At 42.3% G+C, this 15710-nt stretch overlaps 1 protein-coding gene across 3 annotated transcripts in view; it reads left to right on the top strand.

Moving 5' to 3' along the window:
* tanc1b (tetratricopeptide repeat, ankyrin repeat and coiled-coil containing 1b) overlaps positions 1-15710 on the top strand; it is a 97348-nt gene that overhangs the window by 62107 nt on the left and 19531 nt on the right. For all 3 annotated transcript variants that reach the window (XM_070975614.1, XM_070975615.1, XM_070975616.1), the window contains 5 exons: positions 6970-7092; positions 9147-9428; positions 9698-9852; positions 14585-14816; positions 15292-15458. In XM_070975614.1, coding sequence (XP_070831715.1) covers positions 6970-7092; positions 9147-9428; positions 9698-9852; positions 14585-14816; positions 15292-15458 — 959 coding nt within the window. The remainder of the gene's footprint in view (positions 1-6969; positions 7093-9146; positions 9429-9697; positions 9853-14584; positions 14817-15291; positions 15459-15710) is intronic.

Raw genomic sequence — 15710 nt, 5'->3', positions numbered from 1 at the left:
ATGCAAACCCTGGACTGTTATGGTGAAGAGGGGAAGGAGGTTTGAAGGCAAAGCTTTCTTTTTACAGCTGATCTACATTCCAGGCGACACCTTTCAACACAAGTAACCGAAACTACTGAAAAAAGTGAGATCACAGATCCAAACCACCAAAATTAAGTTGGATGTCTGGGCACAGTTTAAGGAGCTGGGGCATGTGAGAGGAACTCTGAGTAGCTGCTCCTTGAAGCTGAAACGAGCCGGTTAAGGTTGTTTGGGCATCTCTGGAGGAATCCACAAGGCATTCAACAGCAGTAGGTGGAGACTGTGGGACGGAGTCCGTGCCCCACCTGGCCTGGGAACGCCTCAGGAGGCCTTCAGGAAGAGCTGGAGTGTGTGGCTGTGAAAAATGAAGTGTGGGCAACCTTACTTGCCTTTTGACACCTTGATTGTGATACGTGGTGGGTAATGGAGGCATGGATAGATGGATTTCCAAGGCTTTGTAGTCAACAGTTTTCATAGAGAACTATTTCCTACTGATGGTAGGAATATTGAGGCAACTACAACAGGCCATTAAGAGAAATGCATAAAGCTGCTGAGAGTTACAGCACAAAGTACAAATTTTCTTGGAGGCAAAGTGGATTTTGTCCATCTGTCTCATGCCAATCAACTGGCGTATAGCTGGGCCTCTAGAATGTTAGCTCTGTATATAGAAGGAATGTCTGCATGTTGCACTGCCTTGGTGAACACACACTCACGCTGTGGCTAGCTTGTTTCTGGGCTGCTGTGGGAACTCAAGCAGCACCGTGTGGAGCCTGCATGTGCTGTGGCAAGTTGCACAAATGTTGGTTTGCACCACCTGTCACCCCCGACAGAGCTGAATTCAGACGCCTCTTCAGGAGCAGTTTGTTATTGCATCATTAGTCGTCTGTCTCTGAGGACTTATCTTGGCCATCATTCTTCACAGAAAATGTTTTCTGACACGTCTTGTAAGGCAGCAGTAAAAAGTTGTCATATAAGCAACCCCAAAAGGCACCACAGACATTTATCATCCATTTACTATCAAAATATAGCCTGTTTTAAAGGTCACAGCTGACCACATGTAAGGGCTGTGTGGGAGGCTTACTTGAAAAAGACCAAGAAATGGATTTAATATATCCTGGGCTTTGTGTTTTCAGAGAACATATATGGGAAAAAATCTGTTGGTCCTCGCACCACCCTTCATGATGCAGTCCTTCTCCAAACATCAAAAGCATCCCTCTCATCCAACAAATGACATTTTTTGCTTGGGATATAAATGGCTGTCTTACAAGCGATTCACTTTGATTGACAGTATGTCATTAATTAATACGAGCATCATTGTTATTTCTTTTCAGGATGGTGCAGTTCAGCTCAATGAACAAATTGTATAGTCATCAAATAAATGTGCAGTAATGCAGGTCAGATGAGGTGATTTACAGCAAAATAACTCTAAAAGAGAACTGAGTAATTTTTTTTTTTTTTTTTGCCTGATTATGTCAGTAAATTGTTTATTAAATTGCACTCACTGCCACTCACGTCTTAAGACTGTTTCCCTGAAATGGTGTTGCCAGTTCATGATTAAACTGAGGTAATGACTGCATATCTCTTTATATGAAAAATATATCTCCTTCATGTATTGTTGGAAATTATGTTAAAATTATGTGGGAGATGATTTAAATGTGTTTAATGATGCTGCTGCTGTTGACGGTGTTGACCTCATATTTCAGTCTGAGCAGCAGCTGGGTGATCAATACATTATCAACACTAACCTTTTGTCCACTCTGACGAATGTTGGATTTTGCAGCACCCATGTAAAACTTCATTTAAGCATCCTTTCTTCTGTCTTCTTTACACATAGCTAATAAGAATTCAGGTAATAAGAATTCGATTTGGAGTTATTCTCGTTAAGCTTTTTGTAAAAGCTTACAGAGTCAAAGGGCCATGTTAGTTCTGGCCACTGGAATTTGGTTTTGAAATCTTAGCTTGAGCTGCTTGTGGTCGGTTTGCTCAGACAGGGAGATTGAGTTAGGGTCACTGTGGTTCAGGAATGGTACTACAGTGCATCTGTGGTGTTTCGCTATTCAGCAGAGCTTTGTGGTCTGAGCGATGCTGAAGTGCAGCAAAAGACTGGATGGTTGTTTCTACTCCAGAATCCTCTGATAACTTCAACGATGATGATGGATCCAAGATCCTTCTTTAGGCTTTGTCTTGACCTAAGTCTAAGGACTACTTACTTCCAGGATCTGTCGTTCCTCTCTGAAACCAGAACAGCGTCAAGGTAAGGTTTGTACAGCTGTGTGTTATTAGAATGACTGAAGTCATGTCCACCTGGTGCATGTGAACACAATCCGTTACTCAGTGATGTTTGCAAAGGTCACACTGTAATTTTCTCAAATTGAAAAATCATGTCTCTCAAACTGCTGCAGTCCTGCAGCTTGAAGAGGAGCGTTTTAAATTTGATATGCTGTAGTCTCTCTGTAGTACTGAAAGAGGAAGGCATGATGTAACTGCTTTATCTGATCAGCTCCACGCTCATGTCTTCTCCGGTGTTTGAGACGATATTGTCCGCTGTCATTTTTGTCTTTTTGTCTTTGATGCTTTGCGACGTCTTCAGGTAGCTATAGAATTCTCCTCTGTCTCTGACTTTATGTGAACATTGATCTGTTTAGTTACAGATTGAAAAGAAGGCAAAATGAACAGATAACCCGTCGATATCCTCCAGCTCTTTGAAAGGGTCACATTTTAAAATGTCCTTTATCAGAGAATTGTCAGTGCCTCTCTGTCACAGCAGGAGCAAAACACAAACCGTTGGAGGGATCAATCTGCTTGAGTTTTGAAGAGCCATTTAAAATTCTGCTCAGTGGCACTCCATTGACACATCAGAACTTGCCAAATGCCCAATTTCAAAGGGACAGTGTGTAAGCTAACTACTCTGTGCCACCAAAGAGCCATCTGGCTCAGTTTGATTGACTGCGCCCCGCTATTTAGCGTTATGTAATAGCTGTCAAGGAACTACACAGCTGTAATGATGGCACACGTATCTTAATCCAAGGTCTCTTTTCTTCCTCGCTGGAGCTCTTGGCACAGAGGTTTTGTGCTGAGGAATGTCTTGGCTTGAGCTTCAAGTTGTGCATATGTATAGTGCAGACTAGAGTTATTTCATAAGTATATGCTTTTGAGCCACACGAGCCGGCTGACTCTTGGGATGGTGATACCAGTCAGTCAGTCAGTCAGTCAGTCAGTCAGTCAGTCAGTCAGTCAGTCAGTCAGTCAGTCAGTCAGTCAGTCAGTCAGTCAGTCAGTCAGTCAGTCAGTCAGTCAGTCAGTCAGTCAGTCAGTCAGTCCACTTTGGTCCACACTTGAATATTTCAACAATGATTGGATGGAGTGCCATGAACGTTTGTACAGACATTGGTGACAAGTGAGATGAATTGTAATAAATGTGGCCAAATACTTGCAAAACTAATTACATTCGTATAGCTTCAGCTGTGATCTGTTGTTCGCAATAATTGGCAAATGTTAGAATGCTAATCTAAGCTAAGATGGTGTGCTCGGTAAACATTACACCTGCTAAACATTAGCATGTTAGCATCTGGTTTAAAGCACCAGAGTTCCTAAGAGCAGCCTCACAGAGCTGCTAACATGGCTGTAGACTGTTGTTTTCACAGCAACCAAATTTCTTTGGAACCGGTGGAACTGTAATAAGACCAATCATACATGCATCATGCCATGTTGGTGGGTTAATTACAGGTTGTTTAAGGCCAACACTGAGGGGCCATCTCTCCATCTGTTCGTGGAGGCAGGAAAGAAAGTCTCCTGTACATGATGCAGTGGGAAGCAGTGTTTCACAATCAAACCAAATTTGATAAACTCCAAAACAAATCATTATTCTCCAACATTAGAATTCTTTTACATATTGATCGATTCCCTGACAAAGTCCAGTGAAGTTGGCACTGATAGTGTGCATGAAATTAAACACTGTTAACACCAGTAGGCATGGACGGGTGGTGATTAAGTGTTATTTCAATATAAAACTATGGAACTGTCTGTATCATGTTATTACAGCAAATTTCTTAAATCAAGATTTCCAGGTTCATAGTTTTCATTTCTGCCAATTTCTGAATCCTTAAGTAAATATTATAATTATAATGATAATCACAGTATCAATTTGTCCCTTATTTATTATTATAGGAATCAGACCCTGATCTGTGTCATAGCAACCGACTATTATGCCTAGCATTTTAGAGAAAATTAGCGTCCATCCTGACTCTAAAAACTGTCTTTCTTACTCATACACTGTCACACAATGGTTACAATGAACTCCTTCAACTTGAAAAAAGGCAAGACAGTGGGCAAGCTGATGGGAGAAGTGATTGTATCTATTGGTGCAGAGGAGAGCCAAGTGAGGGAGATAAGCGGGGCAGCGGTTAGAGCCGAGGAGCTCATCCCTCTTCTCTGTTCTGTCATGAGAAACACAGAACTGAAGGTTTCAAAGGGCAGACCTGCCCGGGGAAAGAAGAACCCCATTTTCATCAGAACACAGTTTAAAGCTGCACAAATGTGTCAAAGTCACTGCAAGCACAGACTTCAAGGTGTCATGTGTACGTTTTATCAATGAGTAGAGAAGAGGAAGGAATCTGGAGACGCAGGGCAGATACTGAAGTGAGGAGGGGGTTGGAGGGATGTGAAGGCTTCTCGTGGGAATTCTTCGCCTTGAAAGAATTGTGGATAACAGGAGATATGTCTTAACAAAAAGGAGAAATGGTTATGGTGCAGGATGCATTATCGCAGACAGGAATGAAGGAGGGTGTGCATTTAAACTACTTAAGCAAGTCAAACTGAGCATTTCCTTCAGTCCTTGCTTTTTGCACTCAGGGGCAAAAAGAAGTGCCTGGCGTAGAATGAGGTTTTGTGTGGCTTTTGCGTCGTCCGCTTCAGAAGTCTTATAGAAATCCCAGGAGAAGAAAAAGACCAAGACCTGTTACGTGTGGCTTTAGTGGCGATTTGCTGCATGGGGTTGATTTTCTGCCCTTCATGTTCACACAGCTCCCTTGCCCCCACCTCCGTCTCCCTACAGTATTCGTGTCATATTCTTTCATGCGCTTATTTATAACTCTACAGCTTTTCCTGCTTTTCCGCATGCCTCTCTCTTATCCCTCATCCCGCTGCAGCCAGGATCATTGATTAATGCTACAGTAGCTGCCCATTACAAACTGTAATCAGCCATTGGAGACTAAATGTCTTGGTTTTCCATTTATATTCCCTCTAATCCACTCCCTTTTCACACTCTCCTGCCTGCTTACCAAAATTTGTGTGTGTGCAGCAGATGGACACAGGTGTATGCATTAGTGTATCGAGTGCAGGGAGGGTGGCATTCATTTAGCAAGTGCCTAACGTTGGGGACGCTGTGACTGGCTGAGCACTTGAGAGGGGGCAGCCAAGCCCTCTGCTCAGCATCTGAATGCTGTCAGTGTGCCTGCATGGGAGCAGTGGGGCAGAGGAATCGCTTTTGTGCCCTCGGTGAGCTCATCCATTGGGAGCACTCTCGAGAGATTTAGCTGAGGGTCGGCACCCTGCCTACTTGCCTGTATGCATGCCCAAATATATTCCAGGCTGGGGGCAAGGGGGGGCTTTGAGGATTCCCACTGTCACTCCTGGCTCTGCTGTTGGATGTAAGTAGCTGCTTGGTTTATTATGTTTTGCTCACGTATTGCTCTGTGCACACTGACTCCAGATTATGTGTTAATTTTTGTTTCTTTACTTTGTTTGTTATGGGTTTGACCGTGTCCTTTATAGTTAATTGAAAGCACTGTCCACTGCAGTAAAAGTAACCATGAGGGCTGTGTTGACGGCAGCTTCCTCAGCTACTCTGCTGTCAGCAGAAGGGTTTTAATTAGTGGGACATTCCAGAGAGTAAGTTAGTGACCAAGGGATGGGAGAGAGGGAATGAAGAGAGGAGTTGAGTGTTTGTGACAGTGTCTCCCAGCTGAGGCCGGAAAAGTAGAAAGCAGAGGCTTTGATTCTGCTCTTCAACAGGGCTGGGAGAGCAGGGATCACCATGGTGATAACATTGTTGAACAGTGAACAGCTATTGGATGAGAGACCTTGTTCCACTAATGCACATCTTTATTATATTTACAGGCCATGTGCTGTTGTTCAAACAGAAAGTTCACTGGCTTGTCACGTAATTCAGCCGCAGAGTTTCATTTCAGAAGGAGAGATGTTCCAGTTGCTCTCCTGTTTTGAGCCTTTTTTCCGTGGGTCCATTATATTTGAAGATGTTGAAAGATCAGCCTGCAGCCCTGATTCCAAAAAAGTTGGGACACTGTGTGAGACATAAATTAAACAGAATGTGATCATTTGGTAATCTTTTTTGACATATTCTTAATAAAAACAGTGCAAAAACAATATATTTAATGTGTTACCTCATCAACTAATTTGGATAGTGCTCTCTAATGTACCACGCTGTTTGTCCCTGTTCTTGCATTATGCTGCAGAAATTATAGTGAATTGTTCTGTAATTACAAGCAGAGAAGTAGGAAGTGATGAATCATTTCTAAGCAATGTAGAAATGAGCTTGTAAAGTAGAACATTTCTATATCTTTCTCTAATTGTTGATTCCCTCTGTGTTTTTGTATAAGGTAAAGGTAACCTACCTTCTCTGCACCCCAGCAGGGGTGTATGTGGGGACAGACCTCTCGCCGCTATATTGTGTGTAGCTGTCAGCTCAAATCAAAGAAAAAAGGAGCATTTCTGTCTTGACTTAGGGATACTGTTTTTCTTTCTCCTACAGTATACTGCTACCTGCACACAATGCCTGGAGCAAACTGCAAATGTCAGAGCACACCAACTTGCCTCTTCCTCACTCATCTTCTCTCAGAGATGCCAAATGTGCCACAAAATTCCACTTGTGTGTCTGTCTTACTTAGTGTCTGCTTCACTTTCTCTTTATTTCTGTGTCTCTGTCTGCAGCAACCAGTTCGACAAAGCTGGAAGACCTGAGCTTTCTTGATGAACAGCGCAACACCCCCCTGCGGACATCCATTCGCCTACCCTGGCACAATACAGGAGGAAGGCCACCTCAGGACTCGAAAGGTGACTGAGCTATGGGTTATTGATGTGGATACATATGAGGCAGCTGGTGAAACATGGAGAAATACAGCAGCTGATACCTTTTAAAGGCAATTGACCCATTTTGAGAATGAGACAATTTCTATATTTATTCTGTAAGTATATGGACAGTGATACGTTTTTCATTGTTTGGACTCCAGCACACGAGATTGCAAATGAAATGGTGACACTTGCTGTGAGGATAAAGTGCTGTGTTTCAGCTTCAGTGGTGTTTGGTGTTGTCGCATCCATATTAAGATGACAGTATATGAATTGTAGCTCTTTATATTATTCAGATGTATGTGCAGAATGTGCTAAAATTCATGCATGATTCATCTGAGGTGGACGCGAGTGCCCTCAAATAAAAGCTAAAAGTCAGCACTTAACCCTCATAGTCACTGTTTAATTTACTGTGCATACTGTAAGTGCACAAACTGTTCAGATACCTACAGTATGCACGAGTGCACTGAAGTACATTAATGCTGTACTATCAAAAAGCATGTTTCCTGCACACTTTTAGCTCTGTAGATAAAATCGTGTATGGCTTCCTTGGCTTACCAGCCTTTATCTCACTTATATGTTTTGAAACCTCGGTTAGAAAAACTCCCACGGCGTCAATATTTGATGAGAACATGAATAATTTAATATGACATCATTAGATACTCAAACTATTTAACCCTCTTTTGAAAATGTCCTCTTCCTTTTCCACACCTCTTTAAAGTTGATACGGAAGCATCATGTCAGTGGATTAAGTTTCACATCCCTGCAGAAGAAACTGAGGAGCAGTCCATGTCCGTTCAGACGGGTTTCGTTCTACACTGCATATATGGATGTGTTTAGTTATTGCAAAGGACTGCAAGATAGTTGTATAACACTGAGTGGTATAGTCTTGAAATGTTCTAGACTTAAAAGAGGGAAGAAATGAGATGAAGTTTGTTTTGTCAGAGCAGAGGTGGGAGTTTGTGGGCAAGAGACGCCATCATAACCAACAGGTCAGGTCAAAAGTCTGCAGGAGTTACCCAACAGAACATTCTATAAAAAAACTGCATTACTCCTCACATGTATCCGTAGATCTGACCGAGTTATGGAAATGTTTCTGCAGTGTTACTGTATATGTCGAATCATTACAATGAAGAACAATAATTCTTCCATTCTTTGTCCCATATATTAAAATTGTGTACACTTACAGTAGGAGTCCTGCCAAGCCAACCATCTTTCCAAAGTAGAATTATTGAAGGTTTCCTATACAAGCAGCCATTACGATATGTTTTTATATTTTTTCATGCTTTTTCTGTAAAAGTCTGCTAAACCAAAAGTTAATTGTTAAAACATTGAACCATTGTTGAGATGAGAAAAATGCTCAGACCAGAGGTATGGCTCTTCTCAAAAGACCAATATGAGTCATAGTTGAAAAAATCATCAATGTCAGCAGTGATATTGGTAGTAGCAGTGATGCTGTGTGAGCAGAGAGGATCAGAGCTTTAAAAAGGGTTCTGAGATTCTAATTAGTGTTGAAGTGTACCAGATAGAGAGTCCTCTTTCAAGCCCTCTTACATTGTGATTACACTTAAGTGAACATTTGCCCAAGCTAAAGCAGACAATTAAAAAAAAATGCAGCATTAAAGCTGCAGTGTTCAAGGTTTTGATGTAAGACCCATGCTCTGGAAGAAGGAACGAAATTTCCAAATGATCTTAAAACGTTCCTTAAAAACAGTTTGGTTTGCAGTTATAAGGCAATATGTGCTGGGTTGTCTCTAAAGGATGATAGATGAGCTTATTCTGGGATAATTCAGGCTGAACTAGAGGTCCAGTCTTGTCTTTGCATGCTTGTGTTATTGGCACATTATTCAGAGGCTGCAGAAGAGCTTCCAGTTAAGTGATTGATGCTTGAACAGAAAACATTGCAGCATTGTTGACCGAAAGTGTGATTAATTCCAAAACCATGCCTTTATCTAAAACGGGGTATCTGTGACACTGCACATTTTTGTGAGAGATAATGACATGCTTATAATTTCCTTCTTTCTTTCCCTTTTCCTCAGCTCGTTTCGCTCCATACAAACCTGTGGACATCATGCTCAAGCCCTTACTGTTCGAGGTGCCCAGCATCACCACAGACTCTGTGTTCGTGGGCCGAGATTGGCTCTTTCAGGAGCTGGAAGATGTCCTGAAGGCCGGCGAGTCTGCGGAGAACCACGGCGCTGTAGTGGTGGGCAGTGTGGGTTATGGGAAGACGGCCATTATCTCCCGGCTAGTAGCGCTGAGCTGCCACGGAGGCCGCATGCGTCAGATCGCCTCCAACAGTCCCAGTGCCTCCCCTAAAAGTAATCATTTTTTGTATTTGCCTTTAGGAGGTTTTAGTTAATGTTATCATATTTTAATATTAGCTGGCAAAGTGTGGAAGTGAAGTCAGGATATATCCACTGTCAGGAGAAACACATATCTGCTCAACTACTCTGAAGTGATTTCACAAAATATGGCCTTCACAACATAAAAACAATTTTTTTTACTACTTAAAAAAGTTTAAATGACATACTCTGTGTATGTACACATTGGTTTACATTTATGAAATGTGTGTATCTGTGTCTTGTAGGTGGTGGGGGGCCAAGCGCTGAACTTCCTCTTAGCCAACCACCGCAGCCCACTCCACCTTCCAGTGCTGCCAACACACTGAGAACCAACAGCTGCCCGGGGACGCCCGACATGCAGCGACGCAGGGAGGAGGCTGTCAAACGCCTGGCTGCAAAGGTACAACTTCAGCCGATACTGCCCCTCAGCATTCAAGAGAAATCACAGTGTCCAAGACACCTGAAAGTGGAGGAAAAGATAGTCTCTTATCATTAAAGATGATGATCCTTCCTTAAAAAAAAAAAAAAACCTAAATTACTCTGTCCGTGAAAATGCCTTTTTTGGACAGTTTTGTCTTCTTGCAGCTCTCCCTGTGTGTTCTTGCAGTGATACTCTGCCTTATTACATTATGTTCCCGGTGCGCAGAATTGCTTTTAGTATGTATGAGATGCACTGCAGAAGCCTGATAGTAGCTCAGCTCAGTTGATTTATGCTTATATGTGTTTGTATATGATTTATGGTTGTTTATGTTCATTTGTTTGATATTCATCCAATGAAATATGGATGGTCTTCAGCAATCTGCTGACATTATGAAAGACTGTGCCACCATTGGTCTTTCAGAGACATTTAATATCACAGGCTTGTTTGATTTGAGAAGCAGTGAGCTTAGTTAAAGACTTGGCCATGAAAAGCAATATTGATGTCCGCAGCATCTCAGTACTGCAGTGTGACTGTGAGGAAGTGGGCAGATAGGACACGTGCTCAGGTCTTTGGCATGCCCTTTTAGCTCACAGATGGAAGGCATTTGCATTGTGTAGTGTGAAAACAGAGTCTTTCTCTGCTCTGTCATGGGAACACACCAACAGTATAATCAGAACTTTTATCCTAAATAGCACATTTATTCTTATAATGCAGTCTGACATTTACTTCAGATCAGCTGTTTGAAATAAAACTCATCCGAGTCTTTTTCACATCCTTCAGACGTTACATTTGAGCTGCTGTATTTTTCAATGTCTTTCATTAAACAGACAAGTTGCAACACATTAGATAGAAATGAAAAATGGTACCGAAGGTCTACAGTCTTTTTGTTACTCTCTGTGCAAGGTAGACTGTTTTTTTTTTTTTTAATTTTTGGAGGACATTTTAAGCCCAACAGCAGAGAGATGTCAGACATGAGAGGAGAGAGATTGGTAATGACATCAAAGAAGAAAGAAAATGAAATCAGCCGCAGCGAAACCAGCAATGTTTTGGTCCGCGGTGCACTGATTTTCTACATCAAAGCGTGTTTACAGGTGTTTGCCGGTACTGGGGTGTATGGGAAAGAAGCTGTATAAAGCCCTTTGTGGCTCCAGAGGCAGCTGCCTCAAGTGACATTCACCCAATTTATCGGCTAGTGCTTAAGACCGTAAGGTTGAAAATGAAAAAAATCTGCAAGGGTGGGGTTAGAAAGAAGTGAGCTTTTAAGCCCACTCCTCATCTATGCTCGAGGCTAGTGGCTACATTAGCCACCACTACCATAATACACCTGAATCTCGGGCTGTGATTGAGTTGCATTGTGGGTAATATAGGCACCAGGTTTGTACGACGGAGAAGAATGTGTGGTTTTAAACCTCCATCATGAGTCCCACATAGTTACAGGATGCAATGCTAAATCACTTTGAGTATTCTTGTTACTGAGGCCACCAATGCACCCCACATCCAATTCATTTCTATCAAATCTACATGGTTTCATTAGTAAAGAGTTAGTAGAGGGCCAAGCAACAAATTGACATCTACTGATTATTAGTCCTCACCTTGTACTCAATGTGAAAGCCTGCATGTTTGGGATTTCTTCAGCTATCTGAGAACAGTTACATACTTTTAACCAATTGGACGATTTTTACCAAAGCTGACCTGAGTTAGATAAAGTCACTCAAAGTTTTGGTATTACGAGCAGGGAAAATATGCAAATGGGGAACTTTTCAATATAAAACATGCGTTTCGCTTTGTTAACAGGTGAACAGTTGTCGTCATCAGTAATGCTGTCATCATTATTGTAGACCTCTTGTCTGTAACAGTGTTGGCAGCAAAGACACCAACAGGAGCATATTTCTGCAGTGTTTTCTCCAATTATGATCAAAATTGTTCAGTGGGCAGACAAGTCAGCATCGACCTGTCTGTTCTCTGCTTTATGCCCTTTGTCCTGACTAGTGGAGTTGCTGCTTGCAGCTGCCTTTTGGCTTTATAAGTATTAGCTCCACATCCTGGGGATGCTGTCATGGTGGCGTGCTTTTGTTAATCTGTTTCTAATCATCAGACTTACACTGTTTCTATTCAACATCATGAAATATTTTCAGTGGTAATTTATTTCAGAAATTTCCCATCTGATCTTCCCTCCTGCAGCTTTGCTGACTGCTGACTGCACGTGTTGTTTATGGAACAGCACACCTGACTGCACAGCATTGATGGGCTGTTTACCATGCCATACCTGCATGTTCACTAGATTTTGGAAATACTGAGATGACTGAAACTCTCAGAGGAATTTAATAACGTTGGCATTTCTTGCCTGCAGAGAGTTTTAACGAGGAGGACGGGAGACCATTGTACCTCAGATAATATTTTTGATTCACGGTGGCATTCACTGAAGTTGAATAACTTTGTGATGGCGTTCTGTGAGCTTTTTTGAAGCCTGGCACAGCATCCTAATGGGACTCTTTCACTGGACTCTGCCATTGATCCTGCTTTGTCCTCAGTTTTACAATGTTACTGATTATATCCTGGTGTCCTTGCAGCACCTCCAGGCCTTAACACCCTGGTTCTGTCATGGATACCTCCTTAGTGAAATGAAGCATGAGACAACTACTGTGCAGTTTGCTTCTGCTCCTGGGGACGCTGAAGTTCATGCACCAGAAAGCTGACTTTATGCCTGTGAGGCTCATCTAAATGTCTATGAAACCCAAGCAATATCCCTCAAGCCAATTATTGTGTAAAGTGTTTCCAGCAGGCACTCTCAGAGGGGCTCTGTTCCTGTGATGTGTGAATACTGATGCAACACTGAACAGCTTCTGTCAAATTCTGTCAGTTCTTTTTAATCATTGATTCAAAAGTGGTCTCATAACAGGGGCACTGAGGCCATTACATTTTATGGTTTATAGCAAGTTTTATGTCTTACTCCTGTGACACATTTTTCAGCATTGTTTCTCAACAGTGAATTCATTGTTGTGTAAGTAGATGAAGCGTTGCATCATTTGATTCTTATTGTTCATCAATGAAGCAGTCGTCTCTGTTTTGTGTATGTAAACTATCACTGCAGCCTCTTTGTCAGGCATCCATCTACAACTATTGTATTTACACAAACAACAGGTTGCTTTAATTTCCTGAACATAATTTCACAGTTTCCATCTGTTGCTTTGTTGTTGCATCTTTCCAACAAAGCACTCAATTTGTGTGACATGTAAAATGCCCCAAGAGGAAAGTGTTCCTGAGGTGAGCTGCCACATCACAGCTCAAATCCTAGTGTGTAACTAATCACAGGTGACACAGGAGCCATAATGACAGAAGGAAAAGTGCATATTTCACTGTGTGATGCATTTAGAGTTGGCTAAATACTCCCTGCTTTGCTCCCTGCTCCCTCATGTTATCACTTTTGTAAAGAATGTACATCTTGAGACAACTAGTTGATATTACGGTGACAGATGGGGCTGAAATGTGCCCTAGAAAACGTTCCTTTTGTTCCACTTACTTGTCTGAATCACTGTCCCCTCTTTGAGCATCACTGTCACGAGGCCCTCGATTGGTGCTGAAAGGTTACCGTTTCATTGTTCCTTGTTTCAGACCTCTAAATCACTGTCACTCACTTTGACATTACAGTGAAATGGCAATTCAGTCTAATTGTGAGGCTAGTTTCCACCAACATTTCAGCAAAAACCCATCATTGTAGTTCCCAGATTTAGAGTATTTAAATCTGCACCTACCTCATACTGTTTATACCTCATGCCACTTGCACTACTTGCATGTATTTACAATTTTGAATATTATGACTGTTTGCACTTCTGGTTAGATGCGAAACTAGATTTTGTTGTCTCTGTGTTGCACTCTGACGATGACAATAAAGTTGGATCTAATCTAATTTAATCTAATCTAATATACTATATAGCTGAGGTTAAGATTTGGCCCATAAGAAAAGGTGCCGGGCTAGAGTGTGTTCCTGCAGTGATGTGCACAACCAGATGACTGCTATGATTCACATGCAGTTGGTTTATGAGTGAGTGTTTGTCTGTTCTCAGAAGAGAGTAGGCTTTAGTCCGTTCCATAAACTGGTCTTCATTGTTCATGGAGCAATAGTCCGCAGGAGCCGAGGAACAGGTCACCTGCTCCTCCTCCTGCTGCCGCTGGAAGTGTGTCAGCTCCTCCAGGTTGGACTGTAATTAGAACAGAGTCATACATCCCCAGGGCAACTTTCTTTCCTTCTTTCCCATCCCTGTCCCTCCTTTTTCCTTCTGAATCAGACCTCCTTTGAACACTGCAGCAACCTGCTCAGACACAGAAGATCCTTCTTTTAGAACTCCACCTGGGATCCTCTGGCTGCTTTTTATAGTTGAGTTTATCTGAGGTGGTCAGCCATTGCCCAGTTGCTTCATCGTCCATTCTGTGTGGACTAGGGTGGTTGAAGTCACGTTCTCAACTTGGCTGAAGAGATAAAATGTGGCTTTATAAAGGTTCTGAATGCAAGAAGAATTTACTCTTAGTCAACACGGCTGCTGGCTTTTGCACATTAGAGGTTATTGAATGTTCCCAGCTTTGCATATTTGTCATTGCTAACACCAAAATTAATTTACACTCTTAATCTATCACTCTAATGTGTTTTCAATTCTTTTTGAGTCTGAAACAACCCAGCCTTGATCGTTTTTTCTCCCTTCCCTTTGTGTTCCAGGTGGTGGCTTATCACTACTGCCAGGCGGATAACACGTACACTTGCCTGGTACCAGAGTTTGTACATAGTATCGCTGCCCTGCTGTGCAGAGCACACCAGCTCAGTGCATACCGAGAGCTGTTGCTGAAAGAGCCCCACCTCCAGAGCATGCTCAGTCTGCGCTCCTGTGTCCAAGACCCCATGGCTGCTTTCCGGAGGGGGGTCCTTGAGCCACTAGCCAACCTTCGTAAAGGTAAAACATCATTGTCTTAAAAGCCACATGTTCCTCCACTGGAGTAACATGCACTGAAGTGTGTTGTGCGCCACCTCAAACCTCTGCTACATTATAAAAAGACACTTACTGTCAGCTTGCAAACATTGTAGGGATGTTAAATAAGGCATACAAGCTTATGATATGAATCAGGGAAAGAAAGATTTCCCAGAGTAACTCAACCAGCTGCCACTGAAAGTATTAACTGTTTTGTTTCCAGGGCAAATGTAACTTGACATTTCCGTAGGAAGTGAAGTGGGAGCAGTGGCTGTGTAGTCGATGAATCTAAGTAAAGGCGCTTAACACTCACTCTCACCGCACCAGTGAGAGAGGCTTTAGTTACTGCATTGAAACAAGGCACCTCAGCACAGTCGCCACATGCAAGCTAATGCTGTTCTGAGCTGTACTTCACCGCAGGTTGTTTTACCTTTCTTGGTTATTCTGTGTATGTCTCCAGAGCGGAAGATTCCAGAAGAAGACCACATCATCCTGATAGACGGGCTGAATGAAGCCGAGTTCCATAAGCCCGACTACGGAGACACCATTGCCTCCTTCATCACTAAGATCATTGCCAAGTTCCCCCCCTGGCTTAAACTGGTGGTCACTGTCCGGGTCAATTTACTGGTAAAGAAGAGCACATAAATAACAAACACTGTGTCGAGCTTGTCTCATATAGCATTATGTGTCTTTGGAATATGGCATCAGGCATCATTCAGACTCATTAAACATTTCAAATTAACGTGCTGGTGTTAAGGATCACTTATAATCAGCTTATTGCAGTCAGTTAGCAAATCACTCTACACTACTCTCACTGGTTGCCATCTGTGGATTCTGACGAGTCCGGGAGTTGAAAGGTTTCCCTGAGCTACTTTTCCT

The sequence above is a fragment of the Chaetodon trifascialis genome, chromosome 12 (genome assembly GCF_039877785.1).
Source record: "Chaetodon trifascialis isolate fChaTrf1 chromosome 12, fChaTrf1.hap1, whole genome shotgun sequence".
Lineage (NCBI taxonomy): Eukaryota > Metazoa > Chordata > Actinopteri > Chaetodontiformes > Chaetodontidae > Chaetodon > Chaetodon trifascialis.
Note: the sequence above shows the minus strand (reverse complement) of the source record. Positions and strands in the feature narration are given on the sequence as shown.